Raw genomic sequence first — 20,261 nt, 5'->3', positions numbered from 1 at the left:
CATTTTGTGTAACAAAATAATAATAGAAAAAAAGATTGGTGGTAAATTTCAATTCCATATTTTTGTTTTATAGGTCTTCATCATAACATTTAGAATGTCTTAAGAAATTTACAACTTTTTCATACTTTAGCCCAATTTTGTTCTCATGTTGATATGTATTTCATACTGTGCATAACTGCTTCAAATTAAGAATTTTAGTATATTAAATACTTTAGTATACTAAAATACTTTTAGCTATGTCTTTCAAAAATGTTTTGCACAATAATTTCTCCTAAGGACTTAGTAATCAAGACAGGATGTCACACACATGGAGCAACACATCTAAAAAACATAAGCATGTTTGTGGGGAAACTGGTGCTTTGTTCTCATCCAGTCTTTGGCAATTTCAAGCTAACTGTCCTTGGAAATGGCTTTTTTATTATCAAGTTAAATCATTGCCTATATAACTTCAACTGAGCAAGTGAACACACACATGCACATAAAACTTCTGACATATATCCAAACACTACAAAACAGTAACAATTCTTTAAAAAGGCTATTCAACCTGGAGTACATAAAAGCACCATTTCTGAGTAGAATCTTTAAGAAAGAAACATTCTCATCTGAATTTTTCTTTACTTAGATGCAACATATGTTTTTTATGTATACAAATGATTGACTTAGTAATTTGCAAATACTTGTTCTTTACAAATCTCCTAAAATGAATATTTGGAATCTGTCCTTTTCATAAAACATCATTTCAAGGTGACACTCAAATGTGTGATACTAGTAATGCATGCATGTGTAATCTGCATTCCAAAGGGGGTGGTGTTAGGTTTAAGTTACTCAGGGATTTCCTATGGAGAAAATAATAGCAAATCAATGAGATGTGACTCAGCAAGACAAGGTAAATTGATACTGGTGGGATTCTTCAACAATGAGCGTGAACCCAAAACTGTAACAAGCAGAAAGGTAGAAGGATAGTCCTGTTTGGAAATTAGAAAACCCCTGAGAGCTGATTTGGTGTTTATGGTGGTTTAGTTGCTAAGTCATGTCTGACTCTTGTGACCCCATGGACTGTAGCCTCCCAGACTTCTCTGTCCATGGGATTTCCCAAGCAAGAATACTGCAATGGGTTGTCATTTCCTTCTCTAGGGTATCTTCCAGACCCAGGGATTGAACCCACAGCTCTAGTATTGTTGGTGGATTCTTTACTGTTGAGCCATCAGAGAGGTCCTTTGTGTTAATAGGATGCATCTAATCTGCCATCTGCCATTTAATTGGAGAGAAACCATGAGTATGAAATCCATCAGTAGTTGCTGTTAAAATTTTGGAGTTGTGGTTAAAATTTTTGATTGAATTTATTCCCTAAAAGAACTTATTTTTGTCAAAGAATTGTATTTTTATTTGATTTTATTGAGTTTATTTTATTTTACATACTACTGTTCTTTTACTACCCAAACATTCTTTCTCCCTCCATCTCACTTCCCATACCTTCCTCTCTACCTTTCTATTTTCTTTCCTTTCTTTCTTCCTTCTCTTCCTCCATCTTTCATTAATATTTTAAATTTCACTTCCTTTTAACATCTAAATGTGATAAGTAATCAAGAGTTCCTTCATAGCACATCAGAAAATTAGTGGTGCAATTTTTTTCCCAGCAAATATGTATGCTAATAAGTTCAAGCCTACTTCTTTCATTTTCTCCAGGAAGACCCACTACGCTATGCGAGACCATGGGGAAAGCAGAGATTTGGCTCATCAGGACATACTGGGATTTTGAATTTCCTCGTCCATACTTACCAAATTTTGAGTTTGTAGGAGGATTGCATTGTAAACCGGCCAAACCATTACCTAAGGTAGGTCTATTAAAGTGGAAAGCTCTTTCGTACTTTATATAATATCCTGATTTTCCTTTAAAGCTTGCAGTATCAATGACAGAGATATGCTTGCTGCTGAATTACTTCAGTTTTCTACTTCAAGTCTATTTTCAAAATCATAGGAGAAGTCTCTTAAGAATAATTTTACCCTTTTTTTACTTGAACACTTAATTAGAAGGGTGATATCTTCCAAGTGGCATGTTAAAAATATCATTGTGTCCATAGTGTAGACATTGGGTTGAAAAACAGGAAGCTAGAACCTTGGCTATCACTAAGGAGACTGCTGCTGTCTTCCTAAGAAGCATGATGCAGTTATAAACAGGGACATTTACTATGATCATTTGAGTGATAAAGATGCTTTCATAAAAGCTAAGTGTTGATGAAAGACGTGGAACCAGACAGGGCTTCTTGGAGAGCAGTAGATTTTACTGAGCCAGGAAAGAATTGCTTGAAAAAACTTTTTTGAGATGACAATGATACGTTCAATTTCAAATTAACTTTAAGAAGTCAAAGGAATTTTCAGGTGAAGATTTCTAAAAATCATCTGGTTAATACAAGATTTCAGTCTCAGCTGAGAACACTGGAAATAAATTTGGGAGTCATTAATGTAAATTAGAAATCACATAACTGAGAAACCGAAATGCTGAATTGGCTCTTTATGATCATGATACCAGGAATTTTTTTGGAGTGAAAAAGAAAATCATGCATCCATATTCCAATGTTAGAAAGAATAAATGAGGACTGCCAGAAATATCAGAAGAAAGCAATAAAAAGAGAATAGTAGGTACACAATGTAAGAATATTGTACTTGACTATATTCATCAACAGGCAGTAAAGAGACAGATATTTATTTGCTTGTGTTGTAGATAAACGAGCATACTCTTTGTACAAGAGGGCAGGTTAAATGATGTTCCCATAAGAGTTCTTGATTTCTCTTTAGGGAAAGATGGATATTGAAGTTTAAAATTTCACTTCAAGATTGTGAATGTGTTTCATGCCAATAGGTTATAGTTAAAGACAAGCTCCATTGAGTGTTATTACTGGAGATAAGAAACCAATATCTAAAATAAATAAAGGTACAGAAAGATGCATGACATATTTCATGGCTCACTTGCCACATCATTACATTTATCATTCCACTCCCACTTTTCACATGCAGGCAATTTCAGAAAAATGGCTCAGACATATTTCATAAGAGGGGAAATGTATTCCATTCCAAAACCCAGTTATTAATATAGATATTTCAGCAATATGAATACCAATCATGGCTTATCTTTCTCATGAAAGAATTATACCAATCACTGGATACACAAAATAGAAAAGCAATGAAATTAAACTAAGAAACCAAATCAAATGGATAACAGTATAATTCTTTTTTTTTTTTAAATTTTAAAATCTTTAATTCTTACATGCGTTCCCAAACATGAACCCCCCTCCCACCTCCCCTCCCCACAACATCTCTCTGGGTCATCCCCATGCACCAGCCCCAAGCAAGCTGCACCCTACGTCAGACATGGACTGGCGATTCAATTCTTACATGACAGTATACATGTCACACCAGTCAGAATGGCTGCGATCCAAAAATCTGCAAGCAATAAATGCTGGAGAGGGTGTGGAGAAAAGGGAACCCTCCTACACTGTTGGTGGGAATGCAAACTAGTACAGCCACTATGGAGAACAGTGTGGAGATTCCTTAAAAAATTGCAAATAGAACTACCTTATGACCCAGCAATCCCACTGCTGGGCATACACACCGAGGAAACCATAATTGAAAGAGACACATTTACCCCAATGTTCATCGCAGCACTGTTTATAATAGCCAGGACATGGAAACAACCTAGATGTCCATCAGCAGATGAATGGATAAGAAAGCTGTGGTACATATACACAATGGAGTATTACTCAGCCGTTAAAAAGAATTCATTTGAATCAGTTCTGATGAGATGGATGAAACTGGAGCCAATTATACAGAGTGAAGTAAGCCAGAAAGAAAAACACCAATACAGCATACTAACACATATATATGGAATTTAGGAAGATGGCAATGACGACCCTGTATGCAAGACAGGAAAAAAGACACAGATGTGTATAAGAGTATAATTCTTATACACAGGTATGTGTGTTTATGCCTTTGTGTGTGTGTGTGTGTGATTTTTTTTATTCAATCATTGTCTATGTAGGGAGATGAATCATAGAGATAAACCACCAATTCCTAGGATATCAGATATTCTCTTAATTTTAACCTAGCTAAAAAGAGTGATCTGCCTTTGTTTATGGCATTGTCCTTCCCTTGGTAATTTTACTAGGCTTTAACTGAGAAACACCAGTGACTGCAGGATAACCACGAATAGTTACAAAGAGATGGCACATCTCTAGAAGGTGACATTCACATAGAGAGTGAGGAAGACCTCAATCCCAGACTGTGCTGTCCCCAGTTTGTACAACTTCCCAGGTGATGCTAGAGGTGAAGAACCCACCTGCCAATGCAGGAGCCCAGGCAAGAGATGTGAGTTTAATGCCCAGGTCAGGAAGTTTCCATGGAGGATGAAATGGCACCATGGTGGGCTCTAGTCCATGAGGTCACAAAGAGTTGGACACGACTGGAGCAACTTAGCATGCAAGTGATCAAGAGAATTTTATTTGCAGAGACATGTAGTTACTTCAGTTCTAACACTCACATTTTGGGCATGTGGTGTCACACCCTTGTGAGACAGAAGCACTGTCTCGTAAGTGTTATGATGATTGTAACAGGAATTTCACTGAATTATCTTTTTTTTCAAATATATCACTATATATAGCAGTTGTTTAAAATCCTTTTAGCCCTATTAAACAGGGAAATAATAAACATGAGGAAAATATCCTAAATGCCTAACAGGAAGCTAGATAAAGTTATTCAAAAGGTATTGACTGTAAACTGGGATGCTAAACATTTTTAAAGCCTAATTCAGAATCCTTCTTTGGGCTTTCTTCCAAAGAATATTTTTACAAGTTTGCAGACAGGTCTGTTGGCTCATGAAATTAAACTTTGGGAGTAATAGCTCCATGTACCATGAGAACATCTGCCTTTTATCACCTATTCATTTTATATAATGGTTTGGTTTCATGTTTTTATTGTGTAATCACCCACTGTATATTTAGGCCATTCTTTCAGAAATACATTTCCTCCTAACAAGACTAGATGGTTCCATATGGCAGAAGAAAGAATCAGTCTAACAATGTCCCTCACACATCTCTTGAGTCTTCCAATTTAGAAGTGTAAGAGAGCCTTTTTCCTCCTGTGATTGGCACTTATGTAATATAATTTTGTTGATGTGTTCAGTTGTTCAGTCAAATCTGCAACCCCATCAACTGCACTTCTCTGTCCTTCACTATCTCCCAGAGTTTGCCCAAACTCATGTCCATTGAATTAATAATGCAATAAAATATAATCTTATCCCTGCAGGAAATGGAAGAATTTGTCCAAAGTTCAGGTGAAGATGGTATTGTGGTATTTTCTCTGGGGTCAATGGTCAAAAATCTCACAGAAGAAAAAGCCAATCGCATTGCCTCAGCACTTGCCCAGATTCCACAAAAGGTTAGTATAAACTCCAATCCTGGTGAGCAGAGTCATTTTGCAATTGTAGAGAGTGTGGGTGGCTATCAGTCCTCTTTCTAGATAAAAGTTGTAACTCATCCTTCATTGAACAAAACTGGCACCACCTTTCAGTAAAAATGTCTCAAAAGATTCAAATGTATTAGGGACATACTTTACCACTTTCTTACTGAAACTTCACATTACTATGAAAATACATCTTTTCATGAAGTCGTTTATTTTCAATGAAATAGAGATGAAATGTTAAGATTCTAGTAATTTTCCATGTCAGTTAACATTTATTGGCACTTATTAAATGCCAGATACTCTGCTACATCTTTATACACATAATCTTATTTAATTCTTAGATTGCCTATTAAGAGGTAGTGGTTTCTGCTGGTCACATAGACATCCTAGGAAACTGAGGCTTATAGGGTGAAATAATCTGCTGAGGACCACACAATGAGTATATGGTAGTATTATGTCTGTTGGACTCCAGGGAGCACAGCTTTTATCTCTCTGTTATTCTGCTGGCCATACTGTTCAATCGAGAAAAATGAATACACCATCTCAACCATGGTCTTTCAAAGAGGACAGGAAAGATTCCTTGAAAGATCTGAGAACAAAGTCACCTTAGTAATGGGGAAAAAAACCCAGAAAGTGCAATTCCATCTTCAAGGAGCATACAGCCAAATAAAGAGACTAGATCAACATATATACTAATGGGAGAGTGGCCCAAACAGATGAAACTGACTGTCTAGATATGCAGTCATTTATTTAGACAGCTATTCCTCAGTAAGTTGTTACGTGTACCCTATTGCCTTCAGTTCAGTTCAGTTGCTCAGTCATGTTCAACTCCTTATGACCCCACGGTCTGCAGCACGCCAGGCCTCCCTGTGCATCGCCAACTCCAGGAGTTCACTCAGACTCATGTCCATCGAGTTAGTGATGCCAGCCAACCATCTCATCCTCTGTTGTCCCCTTCTCCTCCTGCCTTTAATCTTTCCCAGCATCAGGGTCTTTTCCAGTGAGTCAGCTCTTCTCATCAGGTGGTCTAAGTATTGGAGTTTCAGCTTCAGCATCTCAGTCCTTCCAAATGAATATTCAGGACCGAGTTCCTTTAAGATGGACTGGTTGGATCTCCTTCAAGTCCAAGGGATTCTCAAGAGTCTTCTCCATCATCACAGTTCAAAAACATCAATTCTTCAGCACTCAGCTTTCTTTATGGTCCAACTCTCACATCCATACATGACTACTGGAAAAACCATAGCCTTGACTAGATGGACATGTGTTGGCAAAGTAATGTCTCTGCTTTTTAATATGCTGTCTAGGTTGTTCATAGCTTTTCTTCCAAGGAGCAAGTGTCTATTAATTTAATGGCTACAGTCACCATCTTCAGGGATTTTGGATCCCAAATAAATAAAAGACTGTCACTGATTTCACTGTTTTTCCATCTATTTGCCATGAAGTGACTGGACCAGATGCCATGATCTTAGTTTTCTGAATGTTGCATTTTAAGCTAACTTTTTCACTCTCCTCTTTCACTTTCATCAAGAGGCTCTTTAGTTCTTCTTCAGTTTCTGCTATAAAGGTGGTGTCATCTGCATATCTGAGGTTATTGACATTTCTCCCGGCAATCTTGATTCTAGCTTGTGCTTTTCCAGCCCAGCATTTCTCATGATGTACTCTGCATATAAGTTAAATAAGCAGGGTGACAATATACAGCCTTGATGTACTCCTTTTCCTATTTGGAACCAGTCTGTTGTCCCATGTCCAGTTCTAACTGTTGCTTCCTGACCTTCATAAAGGTTTCTCAAGAGGCAGGTCAGGTGGTCTGGTATTCCCATCTCTTGAAGAATTTTCCAGATTTGTGGTGATCCACACAGTCAAAGGCTTTGGTATAGTCAATAAAGCAGAAGTAAATGTTTTTCTGGAACACTCTTGCTTTTTTGATAATCCAGCAGATGTTGGCAATTTAATCTCTGGTTCCTCTGCCTTTTCTAAATCCAGTGTGAAAACCTGGAAGTTTGTGGTTCACGTACTGTTGAAGCCTGGCTTGGAGAATTTTGAGCATTACTTTACTAGCGTATAAGATGAATGCAATTTTGAGGTTTGAGCATTCTTAGGCATTGGAATGAAAACTGACCTTTTCCAGTCCTGTGGCCACTGCTGAGTTTTCCAAATTTGCTGGCCTATTGAGTGCAACACTTTCACAGCATCATCTTTTAGGATTTGAAATATATCAGCTGGAATTCCATCACCTCCACAAGCTTTGTTCATAATGATGCTTCCTAAGGCCCACTTGACTTCACATTTCCAGGTGTCTGGCTCTAGGTGAGTGATCACACCATTGTGATTGTCTGGGTCATGAAGATCTTTTTTGTATAGTTCTTCTGTGTATTCTTGCCACCTCTTCTTGATACCCTGTATGACTTGCACCATGCTAAATGCTTTACATCTGCTTTTTTAAATGTCTTTTTTTTTTTTTTTATTGTGGTGAGACTCTTGAGAGTCCTTTGGACTGAAAGAAGATCCAACCAGTCCATCCTAAAGGAGATCAGTCCTGGGTGTTCATTGGGAGGACTGATGCTGAAGCTGAAACTCCAATACTTTGGCCGCCTCATGCAACAGTTAGAACTGTACATGGAACATCAGACTAGTTCCAAAAAGGGAAAGGAGTACATCAAGGCTGTATATTGTCACCCTGCTTATTTAACTTATATGCAGCGTACTTCTTGAGAAATGCTCGGCTGGATAAAGCACAAGTCTTCATTGGAAAAGCCCCTGATGCTGGGAGGGATTGGGGAACGACAGAATGAGATGGCTGGATGGCATCACCGACTCGATGGACATGAGTTTGAGCTAACTCCGGGAGTTGGTGATGGACAGGGAGGCCTGGTGTGCTGTGATTCATGGGGTCGCAAAGAGTTGGACACGACTGAGCGACTGAACTGAACTGAAACATACAATTTTAACGATATCTAGCTACAGTTCAATGGCACTAAGTAGATTCACATTGTTATGCAACTGTTGCCATCATCCATCTCCTGAGTTTTTCATTCTGAAACTGAAACTCTGTCCCCATTGAACACTGACTCCTCATTCTCCTTCCCAACCTCCTCTAATAATATTATACTTTTTGAAGTCTTACCACTTGCACTGTTTCTTCCCTAAAGTTTTCAGATATGTCAGCTTCAAGGTCCAGAAAAAGAGAGGTTACACATAGAGTAGAGAGAATCACATTCTAGAATATTCTTCATATTTCTAGGCTAGAGTAGGTCTCAGAGCGTAACTGGTTTAGAAATAGAAGCCTAATCTTTCTAAATTGAATTTTTACATTTAAGACGTTTAAAAATCCTAATGTTGTTCTCAGTGTATATTTTCTGCTTTATGACATTTAATCAACTTTGATTTTGTTTATTTTAGATATTTACTCTTTATATACTCTCATTCATGAAGCATCATCTCTTTATATTTTTATGTTAAAGTACATAAAACTCTGTAAGTGCACTAATTAGCCCTGTTAAAACTCTATATTTTTTTAGTTTAGACTGTTCTGTTAATGAAGTTGCCACCAATTAGCATTTAATCTGAACTTTTTAATACAGAGTTTGCAAAAGAAAAAAAAAATTATGTAACAAGCGGTTAACATCCTAGCAAGATACTTCATTAAATATTGGAATATAAACAAATCCTCTATCTCATCTCTCCTTAGGAACAAAAAAGAGAGAAAGTGAGAAAAGGAAAGAGATAGAAAGAAGAAGAAAGATAGAGAGGGAAAGAAAGAGAAAAGAGGAAAGAAAAAGAGAGAAGGGGTGGAAAGAAGGATGGAAAGGGGGGAAGGAAGACAACAAGTCATCCTCCAAAAAGCAGACTTCTTGTGATAGCTGAAAGGAACATATCAATACAAAACAGGTAGTTTTCCAACATTGAGATGAAGTAAAACTAATTGCCTTTAACTATTTGCCTTTACCTTTTTTAAAAGGGTGTGTACTAATAGTCTATTAAGAGGTTTTAGAAGTGAGACTTCAGGTGAAGAAATAGAAAATAAACAGGACTAGTTCAGGAAGAACATGAGGATAAAACAAACATGATTACTATGTAAATTTACTTGTCATGAGGCCATCCTACCTGGCGATTTGTTTTACTTTATCTCAGTGTTATCTAACTACCTCTTTTATTTTGATATGTTCCTCTCAACTATCACAGAAAGTATGTGGACTATAAAGTATGTGAGGAAAACTATGTGGGGAAATTGAAGTCGCTCAGTTGTGTCCTACTCTTTGCAACCCCGTGGACTGTAGCCTACCAGGCTCCTCCATCCATGGGACTCTCCAGGCAAGAATACTGGTGAGGGTTGCCATTTCCTTCTCCAGGGGATCTTCCCAAACCCGGGTCTCCCGCATTGCAGGCAGACGCTTTACCCTCTGAGCCCCCATGGAAGTCCAAATATGTGGGGAAGTTGCCCATAAATGCTTCTTACCAGGTGGTGCTAGTTGTAAAGAACCCACGTGCCAATGCAGAGACAGACACGGGCTCTATCCCTGGGTCAGGAAGATCTCCTGGAGGTGGACACAGCAACACACTCCAATATTCTTGCCTGGGGAATCCCATAGACAGAGGAGCTTGTCAGGCTACAGTCCATAGAGTCACACAGAGTCAGACATGACTGAAGCAACTTAGCTTACAGCTATGCACAGAAGAATGGGCAGGTTTTTGTACAACCTGCCATCCACTGAGGGAAGAGCCAGATGCTCAGAACATGGAATTTGGAGAAGGACTTGAGCACCCTTCACCCCTTCAACCTGGGATGTTAGGTCACTCAATAAGTCAATCTCAGTGCTGATGGCACTAGTGATGCCCATCCATGCCCACTTTCCTGCCTGGGATGTCCTTGGAGCCTTAGCCTGGGAAACAAGAGTCAGCCTTTTAGGCTACCTGAAAAAAATCACCTATATCCTGTCTCTGGGGGCAGCCCAGGTGGTGCTAGTGGTAAAGAACCCAATGCAGGAGTCATAAGATTTGCAAGTTTACTTCCTGGGTCGAGGAGATCCCCTGGAGGAGGTTGTGGCAACTCACTCCAGTATTCTTGCTTGGAGAATCCCATGGACAGAGGAGCCTGTCAGGCTATGGTCCACAAGGTCACAAAAAGCTGGACAAGACTGAAGTGGCTTAGTGCACATGCATGCATCCTGTCTTTAGAAAAGAGCTGCTGGTTTCCACCATCAGATTCTTCTCCACTGGATCTTCAGCCTCTCTCTCAGGCACAGACAGCTACAACTTTGCTTAGAATAAAACCTTCCTTGATCAACTACCATGCAACCTTTATCATAATCACAAATAACTAAAGCAGACGATGAAAGTGAAGAATATTTTCACTTGTCCCAATTTGAGAACTGAGGTACAGAGTTGATTCCAAGAAAGCAGAGAATATCTGAAGCTGTGCAATACTACTGTCACGCCCTAGACTTCATCAGGGAGGAAATCAAGCTGTGCTTTTCTCTCATTTAATGATTCCTATCAAAATACAAAGAAATATGGAAGAGCATTATGCCCATGACCCTCTCTATTCAGCTATATTTTTATGCACAAGAAAGTAATATGCATTCATGTCAGCAATAAAATATTTGAAAACAAAATAATGGTTATAGATTTAAATATGACATATCTTGAATATAAAAAAAAATCTTAGAGGACGATCTAGTTCTCTTAAATTGAAAAAAAAAAACCTTACAAATTATAATTTTAATTTACCCTTTCAGAATATCAAGTGGTATTTGCTGATTTCAGATTTTGGTATTGACTTTCTTGAAAAACTTTCTTCATATTTTTTGTTTATGATTTTTAAGTTAAAGTTAACTGCTGTAAAAGATACACATGAACATGTCCATTGTTTGAACCTTTTATAAACTTCTGTTTACTTCATATAACACCTCAGCACAGGCTTTCAAATAGCAAAAGAAAGAAATAAAAATCTGGTATGGCCTATGTGATTTCTAAATAGCTCTATAGCCTTAAAATGCCTTAATTTTGTTTGTTTGTTTGTTTTTACTTCACAATTAAAGCACTGTCTTCCACAGGTTTTATGGAGATACAAAGGAAAGAAACCTGCCACGTTAGGAGCCAATACTCGGCTCTATGATTGGATACCACAGAATGATCTTCTTGGTAAGACCAAGGAAATTCAATAAACAAGTTAAATATTTAAATTTCCACATTTTACTTGCACTTTTGAAGCAAATATAATTAAAGAATTGGTCATTAATTTTATAGATTGATACTTCCTCTGATTCTCAAAAGGGGATCTTCATTTAAGACTCTCATCACTCTTTAAATTTCAATCTCAGTTCAGCTATTACCTTTTCAATAAGTCTTTCCAGACAATGTAAAGGGGATTAATTTTGCCTTTTTCAGGGATCATGGTATTTTTGAGGTAGAAATTACCCATGTTCTCAGCTTTCATAGAAAATATTGCCTTCTTCATTGAGTTATCCAAGAGTTTTTACCTCATGTCTTTCTGAAATTCTGTTAATGTTTCATGTATCACGAAATCCTCACCCACATCTCATCTAATCTCCAATCTAGGTCATCCCAAAGCAAAAGCGTTTATCACTCATGGTGGAACCAATGGGATCTATGAAGCTATCTATCATGGGGTGCCTATGGTGGGAGTCCCAATGTTTGCTGATCAGCCTGACAACATTGCTCACATGAAGGCCAAAGGAGCAGCTGTGGAAGTGAATATAAACACAATGACAAGTGCAGATTTGCTCAATGCCTTGAGAACAGTCATTAACGAGCCTTCGTAAGTACTACGATTTTATTTGTGTGTGTGTGTGTGTGTGTGTGTGTGTGTGTGTTTGGCTGTACGGGGTCTTCATTGCCTCTCACAAAGTCACTAGTTGTGGTCTGCAGGTTTAGTTGCCCCACAGTACTACCACTTTTAAAAGCTTATCTTTAATTATTTTACCTGTGATACTCAAAAATGTCCAAGGTTTCATTCATTTTAAACTAGTGTATTTTCAAATATAAATAACAACTGAAACATATCACACGAGAACCATTTTATTATTTCCTCTCCCAAACTGCTGAAGCTTTTGGCTGAAATTGTAAAACAAAACCAAGATTACAAACATTCTATTAGTGCTTTAAAAAAAAAATAATGGCGATTACATAAATTCTCAGATCTGTTCTTGGACAATCTGCTTATGGACTTCCTAGTGGGTATTTTCTCTCAGTATAGGGTTATTTACAATCTTGATCTGGAGTAATTTGGAAACTAGAAGTCATACAAGGCCAAAATTCATTCTTGGAAAAATGAGGCAGTTCATTTACAATTGACTTATTCTATCTTTTTTATATGTTTGTGTTTTACCATATTCTGTAAAGAATGTATTTCTTACACTCCCCTCCTCGTAACTCTTAACATGCTATGTGACCAGCAAAGTTCATGTCACAGCAAGAATTAACATTTTTTTTAACATACCTGTGGCTTTATGTTCATATAGCATGTGACATACATCCTATACTTACCTTTTTCTTCAACTGGAAGGAGATTTTTAATACTCAGATAATGAACAGAAGATTACTATATAGATTATTAAAAATTGCTCCTAAAAACTAATCAGAAAAAATAAAAATCTAATAGAAAAGTAAGGAAAAGTTTGAACAAGAATTTTTCAGAAAAGGAAATATGAATTGGTTATATGCATTTGTTCATTAAAATCTCATCCATAAATAGATAAAGTCAAACTAAAACCAGGAGATAACATTTTATATTTACCAGATTGGAAAAAATAAAGAAATTAAGAAATCTGTCAAAACTTTTGACCAGAATATGGAACAACTGAAATCCTCAGGCACTTTTCTTAAAAGTATAAATTGATGTAGCCATCTTGGAAGAAAGCAATGGCACCCCACTCCAGTACTCTTGCCTGGAAAATTCCATGGACGGAGAAGCCTGGTAGGCTGCAGTCGATGGGGTTGTTAAGAGTTCAACATGTGAGCGACTTCACTTTCATTTTTCACTTTCATGCATTGGAGAAGGAAATGGCAGCCCACTCCAGTATTCTTGCCTGGAGAATCCCAGCGATGGGGGAGCCTGGTGGGCTGCCATCTATGGGGTCGCACAGAGTCAGACACGACTGAAGAACTTAGCAGCAGTAGTAGCAGCAGTAGTAACTCAGATGGTAAAGCATCCGCCTGCAATGCAGGAGACCTGGGTTCGATCCCTGGGTCAGGAAAATGCCTTGGAGAAGGAAATGGCAACTCACTCCAGTATTCTTGGCTTGGAGAATCCCATGGGCAGAGGATCTGGTGGGCTACAGTCCATGGGGTCACCGAGTCGGACACGACTGAGCAATTAACACGCACAGTAACATCAAAGTCATGAACAATGTGAAATTCCACTTCTAGAGAAACTCTTGCCTTTGCGTTGTGAGCTTGAACATGCCACAAGTGTAACGTGTGTATAAGAGCAACATGGTGTATAATAGAAAAAGAAACTGAAATAACTCACTATGAATAGGGTTGCTGTGTAAATCACGATGTATATATCTAATGCAATACTACACAGTAGTAAAAAATAAACCATGAATAAGCCATCAATATAGAAAAATTTCACATACAATACTGAGCAAGAAAAGCAACTTCTTAAAAATACATATAAGATGATATTTCTTATTTAAAGTTCAAAAGCATGCAAACTAAATGCAAACAGGGTAAAACTACAAAGCAGTGGTAATAATAAACATCCATTCAGTCTTTACCTCCATGGAAAAGAGAGAGAAATGTGTTTGGAGAGGAATTTTCAGGGTAAGACTTTTATTTATTTATTTATTTTAAAATTTAAATTTATTTATTTTAATTGGAGGTTAATTACTTTTCAATATTGTATTGGTTTTGCCATACATCAACATGAATCTGCCACGGGTATACACGTGTTCCCCATCCTGAATCCCCCTCCCACCTCCATCCCCATACCATCCCTCTGGGTCATCCCAGTGCACCAGCCCCAAGCATCCTGTATCCTTCATCGAACCTGGACTGGCGATTTGTTTCTTATATGATATTATACATGTTTCAGTGCCATTCTCCCAAATCACCCACCCTCGCCCTCTCCCACAGAGTCCAAAAGGCTGTTCTATACATCTGTGTCTCTTTTGCTGTCTCGCATACAGGGTTATCATTGCCATCTTTCTAAATTCCATATATATGTGTTAGTATGCTGTATTGGTGTTTTTCTTTCTGGCTTACTTCACTCTGTATAGTCAGCTCCAGTTTCATCCACCTCATTAGAACTGATTCAAATGTATTCTTTTTAATGGCTGAGTAATACTCCATTGTGTATATGTACCACAGCTTTCTTATCCACTCATCTGCTGATGGACATCTAGGTTGCTTCCATGTCCTGGCTATCATAAACAGTGCTGCGAAGAACATTGGGGTACACGTGTCTCTTTCAATTCTGATTTCCTAGGTATGTATGCCTAGCAGTGGGATTGCTGGGTCATAAGGCAGTTTTATTTCCAGTTTTTTAAGGACTCTCCACACTGTTCTCCATAGTGGCTGTACTAGTTTGCATTCCCACCAACAGTGTAAGAGGGTTCCTTTTTCTCCACACCCTCTCCAGCATTTATTGCTTGTAGACTTTTGGACCACAGACATTATGACTGGCGTGAAATGGTACCTCATTATGGTTTTGATTTGCATTTCTCTGATAATGAGTGACGTTGAGCATCTTTTCATGTGTTTGTTAGCCATTCGTATGTCTTCTTTGGAGAAATGTCTATTTAGTTCTTTGGCCCATTTTTTTGATTGGGTCATTTATTTTTCTGGAATTGAGCTGCAGGAGTTGCTTGTATATTTTTGAGATTAGCTGTTTGTCAGTTGCTTCATTTGCTATTATTTTCTCCCATTCCGAAGGCTGTCTTTTCACCTCGCTTATAGTTTCCTTTGTTGTGCAGAAGCTTTTAAGCTTAATTAGGTCCCATTTATTTATTTTTGCTTTTATTTCCAATATTCTGGGAGGTGGGTCATAGAGGATCCTGCTGTGATTTATGTCTGAGAGTGTTTTGCCTATGTTCTCCTCTAGGAGTTTTATAGTTTCTGGTCTTATGTTTAGATCTTTAATCCATTTTGAGTTTATTTTTGTGTATGGTGTTAGAAAGTGTTCTAGTTTCATTCTTTTACCAGTGGTTGCTCAGTTTTCCCAGCACCACTTGTTAAAGAGATTGTCTTTTCTCCATTGTATATTCTTGCCTCTTTTGTCAAAGATAAGGTGTCCATAGGTGCATGGATTTATCTCTGGGCTTTCTATTTTGTTCCATTGATCTATATTTCTGTCTTTGTGCCAGTACCATACTGTCTTGATGACTGTGGCTTTGTAGTAGAGCCTAAAGTCAGGCAGGTTGATTCTTCCAGTTCCATTCTTCTTTCTCAAGATTGCTTTGGCTATTTGAGGTCTTTTGTATTTCCATACAAATAGTGAAATTATTTGTTCTAGCTCTGTGAAAAATACCGCTGGTAGCTTGATAGGGATTGCATTGAATCTATAGATTGCTTTGGGTAGTATACTCATTTTCACCAATTGATTCTTCCAATCCATGAACATGGTATATTTCTCCATCTATTAGTGTCCTCTTTGATTTCTTTCACCAGTGTTTTATAGCTTTCTATATATAGGTCTTTAGTTTCTTTAGGTTGATATATTCCTAAGTGTTTTATTCTTTTCATTGCCATGGTGAATGGAATTGTTTCCTTAATTTCTCTTTCTGTTTTCTCATTATTAGTGTATAAGAATGCAAGGGACTTCTGTGTGTTGATTTTATATCCTGCAACTTTACCATATTCGTTGATTAGCTCTAGTAATTTTCTGGTGGAATCTTTAGGGTTTTCTATGCAGAAGATCATGTCATCTGCAAACAGTGAGAGTTTTACTTCTTCTTTTCCAATTTGGATTCCTTTTATTTCTTTTTCTGCTTTGATTGCTGTGGCCAAAACTTCCAGAACTATGTTGAATGGTAGTGGTAAGAGTGGGCACCCTCATCTTGTTCCTGACTTTCGGTGAAATGCCTTCAATTTTTCACCATTGAGGATAATGGTGTGGGTTTGTCATATATAGCTTTTATTATGTTGAGGTATGTTCCTTCTATTCCTACTTTCTGGAGAGTTTTTATCATAAATGGATGTTGAATTTTGTCAAAGGCTTTCTCTGCATCTATTGAGATAATCATATGGCTTTTAGTTTTCAATTTGTTAATGTGGTGTATTACATTGATTGATTTGTGGATATTGAAGAATCCTTGCATCCCTGGGATAAAGCCCACTTGGTCATGGTGTATGATCTTTTAAATGCGTTGTTGGATTCTGATTGCTAGAATTTTGTTAAGGATTTTTGCATCTATGTTCGCCAGTGATATTGGCCTGTAGTTTTCTTTTTTGTGACATCTTTGTCAGGTTTTGGTATTAGGGTGATGGTGGTCTCATAGAATGAGTTTGGAAGTTTTCCTTCCTCTGCAATTTTCTGGAAGAGTTTGAGGAGGATTGGTGTTAGCTCTTCTCTAAATTTTTGGTAGAATTCAGCTGTGAAGCCGTCTAGACCTGGGCTTTTGTTTGCTGGAAGATTTCAGATTACAGTTTCAATTTCCATACTTGTGATGGGTCTGTTAAGATTTTTTATTTCTTCCTGGTTCAGTTTTGGAAAGTTGTACTTTTCTAAGAATTTGACCATTTCTTCCACATTGTCCATTTTATTGGCATATAATTGCTGATAGTAGTCTTTTATGATCCGTTGTATTTCTGTGTTGTCTGTTGTGATCTCTCCATTTTCATTTCTAATTTTACTGATTTGTTTTTTCTCCCTTTGTTTCTTGATGAGTCTGACTAATGATTTGTCAATTTTATTTATCCTTTCAAAGAACCAGCTTTTGGCTTTGTGGATTTTTGCTATGGTCTCTTTTGTTTCTTTTGCATTTATTTCTGCCCTACTTTTTAAGATTTCTTTCCTTCTACTAACTCTGGGGTTCTTCATTTCTTCCTTTTCTAGTTGCTCTAAGTGTAGAGTTAGGTTATTTATTTGACTTTTTTCTTATTTCTTGAGGTATGCCTGTATTGCTATGAACTTTCCCCTTAGCACTGCTTTTACAGTGTCTCACAGATTTTGGGTTGTTGTATTTTCATTTTCATTCGTTTCTATGCATAATTTGATTTCTTTTTTGATTTCTTCTGTGATTTGTTGGTTATTCAGCAGCGTGTTGTTCAGCCTCCATATGTTGGAATTTTTAATATTTTTTTCTCCGGTAACTGACAACTAATCTTACTGCATTGTGGTCAAAAAAGATGCTTGGAATGATTTCAGTTTTTTTGAATTTACCAAGCCTAGATTTATGGCCCAGGATATGATCTATCCTGAAGAAGTTTCTGTGTGCACTTGAGAAAAAGGTGAAATTCATTGTTTTGGGGTGAAATGCCCACCAAACCAGCTCTCCAACAGATGCTAAAGGATATTCTTTAGACAGGAAACACAAAAAGGGTGTATAAACTCGAACCCCAAACAATAAAGTAAATGGCAACAGGATCATACTTATCAATAATTACCTTAAATGTAAATGGGTTGAATGCCCCAATCAAAAGACAAAGACTGGCTGAATGGATACAAAAACAAGACTCCTATATGAGTTGTTTGCAAGAGACCCACCTCAAAACAGGGGACACATACAGACTGAAAGTGAAGGGCTGGAAAAAGATATTCCTCACAAACAGAGACCAAAAGAAAGCAGGAGTAGCAATACTCATATCAGATAAAATAGACTTTAAAACAAAGGCTGTGAAAAGAGACAAAGAAGGACACTACATAATGATCAAAGGATCAATACAAGAAGAAGATATAACAATTATAAATATATATGCACCCAACATAGGAGCATCACAATATGTAAGACAACTGCTAACAAGTATGAAAGGGGAAATTAACAATAACACAATAGTGTTAGACTTTAATACCCCACTCACACCTATGGATAGATCAACCAAACAGAAAATTAACCAGGAAACACAAACTTTAAATGATACAATAGACCAGTTAGACCTAATTGATATCTATAGGGTAACACCTTTAATTAATTATTCTTTCTACCTTATGTATACATGTATACTGTTACATACAGGAACAATTTAATTTTTAAAAAATATTGAAAATTGTATGTGTAAAGTTCTTTTAGCTCTGAAGGGAGGAGTCCTCCTAACAGACTGTAATGTATAAATTAGAGTCATGACTGTGGAGATAAAGCTTTAGGAGAAAAGCTATGAAATATTACTATACTTACCTTATATGAAATAAAAATTCTATAATTTCTATGTTTTTGCCTACCAGTTATAAAGAGAATGCTATGAGGTTAAAAATGATTCACCATGATCAGCCTGTAAAGCCCCTGGACCGAGCAGTCTTCTGGATTGAATTTGTCATGCGCCACAAAGGAGCCAAGCACCTGAGGCCAGCTGCCCACAACCTCACCTGGTACCAGTACCATTCTCTGGATGTGATCGGTTTCCTGCTAGCCTGTGTGGCAACAGCTGTATTCTTGGTCACAAAATGTTGTCTGTTTTCTTGTCGAAAATTTGGTAAAACAGGAAAGAAGAAAAAAAGAGAATAGATCTTTCTAAGTTTGCCAAAGGCTTGCATGGGCAATTCTGTTTATGACCTTAAACATATCTTTATCCTATTTCCAAAATTCCATTCCTCTCTACCTTAACATAGATATAAATTCTAGAATTCAACAATAGCATTAACTGTGGCCATGTTCCATTCTTTCTTTATCTTTTCCCAGCTGGCTTTACTCTCTTCCTCAAACATTCCTAAGAAAGGTACACAAATAATTTTATGTTTATCTATTCATAGTATCAGGCTTCCGTGGTGACCCAGAAGGTAAAGAATCTTCCTGCAGTGTGGGAGACCTGGTTTGATCCTTGGACTGGGAAGATCCCTGGACTGGGAAGATCCCCTGGAGAAGGGAATGGCAACCCACTCCAGTATTCTTGCCTGGAGAATTCCTTGGACAGAGGAGCCTGGTGGGCCAGATACAGACCATGGAGTTGCATAGAGCTGGACATGACTGAGTGACTAACGCTTTCACTTTCATTCATAATATCAATTTTTTCTTTATTTTTAACTTTAAGTTATATGCTGATTGACAATATATTGAATCCTGAGGAAAATATAATGTACTTACACAAATGTAAGTCAGAGCTGATAGATGCAGAGAACACAGAGAATAAAATTCACAATATTAGCTAGAACATACAAATTAGAAAACCATGATAGGAGACTAGTCTATTACAAGAAGACTAATGATTTTATTTGTCATAAAAGACTTTCTGCTTGCCAAGTGTTACTGAGGTCAGAGCATGAATTGATAATAACTGTGATGGCATATCACACCAGGGACAGTGAAAATCTACAGATTTTCATTAAACACATAGATAACCATACTTATATCCCTGACTTTTAGTCAGAAAATATTCTTGTGTACCATTTTGTGCAAGAGACTGAACACTGCCTTCAAGCAAGAGATCTATTGAATTATTGGTTATTTTTTCTCAGGGGCAGAGAATGTCAACAGTATGTTAAGGAAGAACAGATAATTTTTAGAAAAAGTAGAAAGAAATATAGAAAACATTTTAATAATTTTATGAAAATTGTAATTTATAGTACAATGGATAATCTTGAAGTTAAGATCTGATTCATTATATTTAAAAATTGTTAATGCTCATAATCTATAGCCGCTATAATCAAAAGTGTCATTTTATGTCAAAAAATAAATACTCAACTGGTACAA

The 20,261-nt window shown here is 37.2% G+C and overlaps 1 protein-coding gene across 5 annotated transcripts in view; it reads left to right on the top strand.

The window, feature by feature from the left end:
• Window positions 1–20,261, top strand: part of LOC102168522 (UDP-glucuronosyltransferase 2A1) — a 56,509-nt gene extending 36,248 nt beyond the window's left edge. For 2 of the 5 annotated variants that reach the window (XM_018049532.1, XM_018049530.1), the window contains 5 exons: window positions 1,687–1,835; window positions 5,299–5,430; window positions 11,508–11,595; window positions 12,013–12,232; window positions 18,800–19,660. In XM_018049532.1, coding sequence (XP_017905021.1) covers window positions 1,687–1,835; window positions 5,299–5,430; window positions 11,508–11,595; window positions 12,013–12,232; window positions 18,800–19,079 — 869 coding nt within the window. In that variant the 3' untranslated portion in view covers window positions 19,080–19,660. Of the gene's footprint in view, window positions 1–1,686; window positions 1,836–5,298; window positions 5,431–11,507; window positions 11,596–12,012; window positions 12,233–18,799 lie in introns of all 5 variants that reach the window. The other 3 variants (XM_018049533.1, XM_018049529.1, XM_018049531.1) reach the window with 2 other exon arrangements.

The sequence above is a fragment of the Capra hircus genome, chromosome 6, assembly GCF_001704415.2.
Source record: "Capra hircus breed San Clemente chromosome 6, ASM170441v1, whole genome shotgun sequence".
In the NCBI taxonomy this organism is placed as follows: domain Eukaryota; kingdom Metazoa; phylum Chordata; class Mammalia; order Artiodactyla; family Bovidae; genus Capra; species Capra hircus.
Note: the sequence above shows the minus strand (reverse complement) of the source record. Positions and strands in the feature narration are given on the sequence as shown.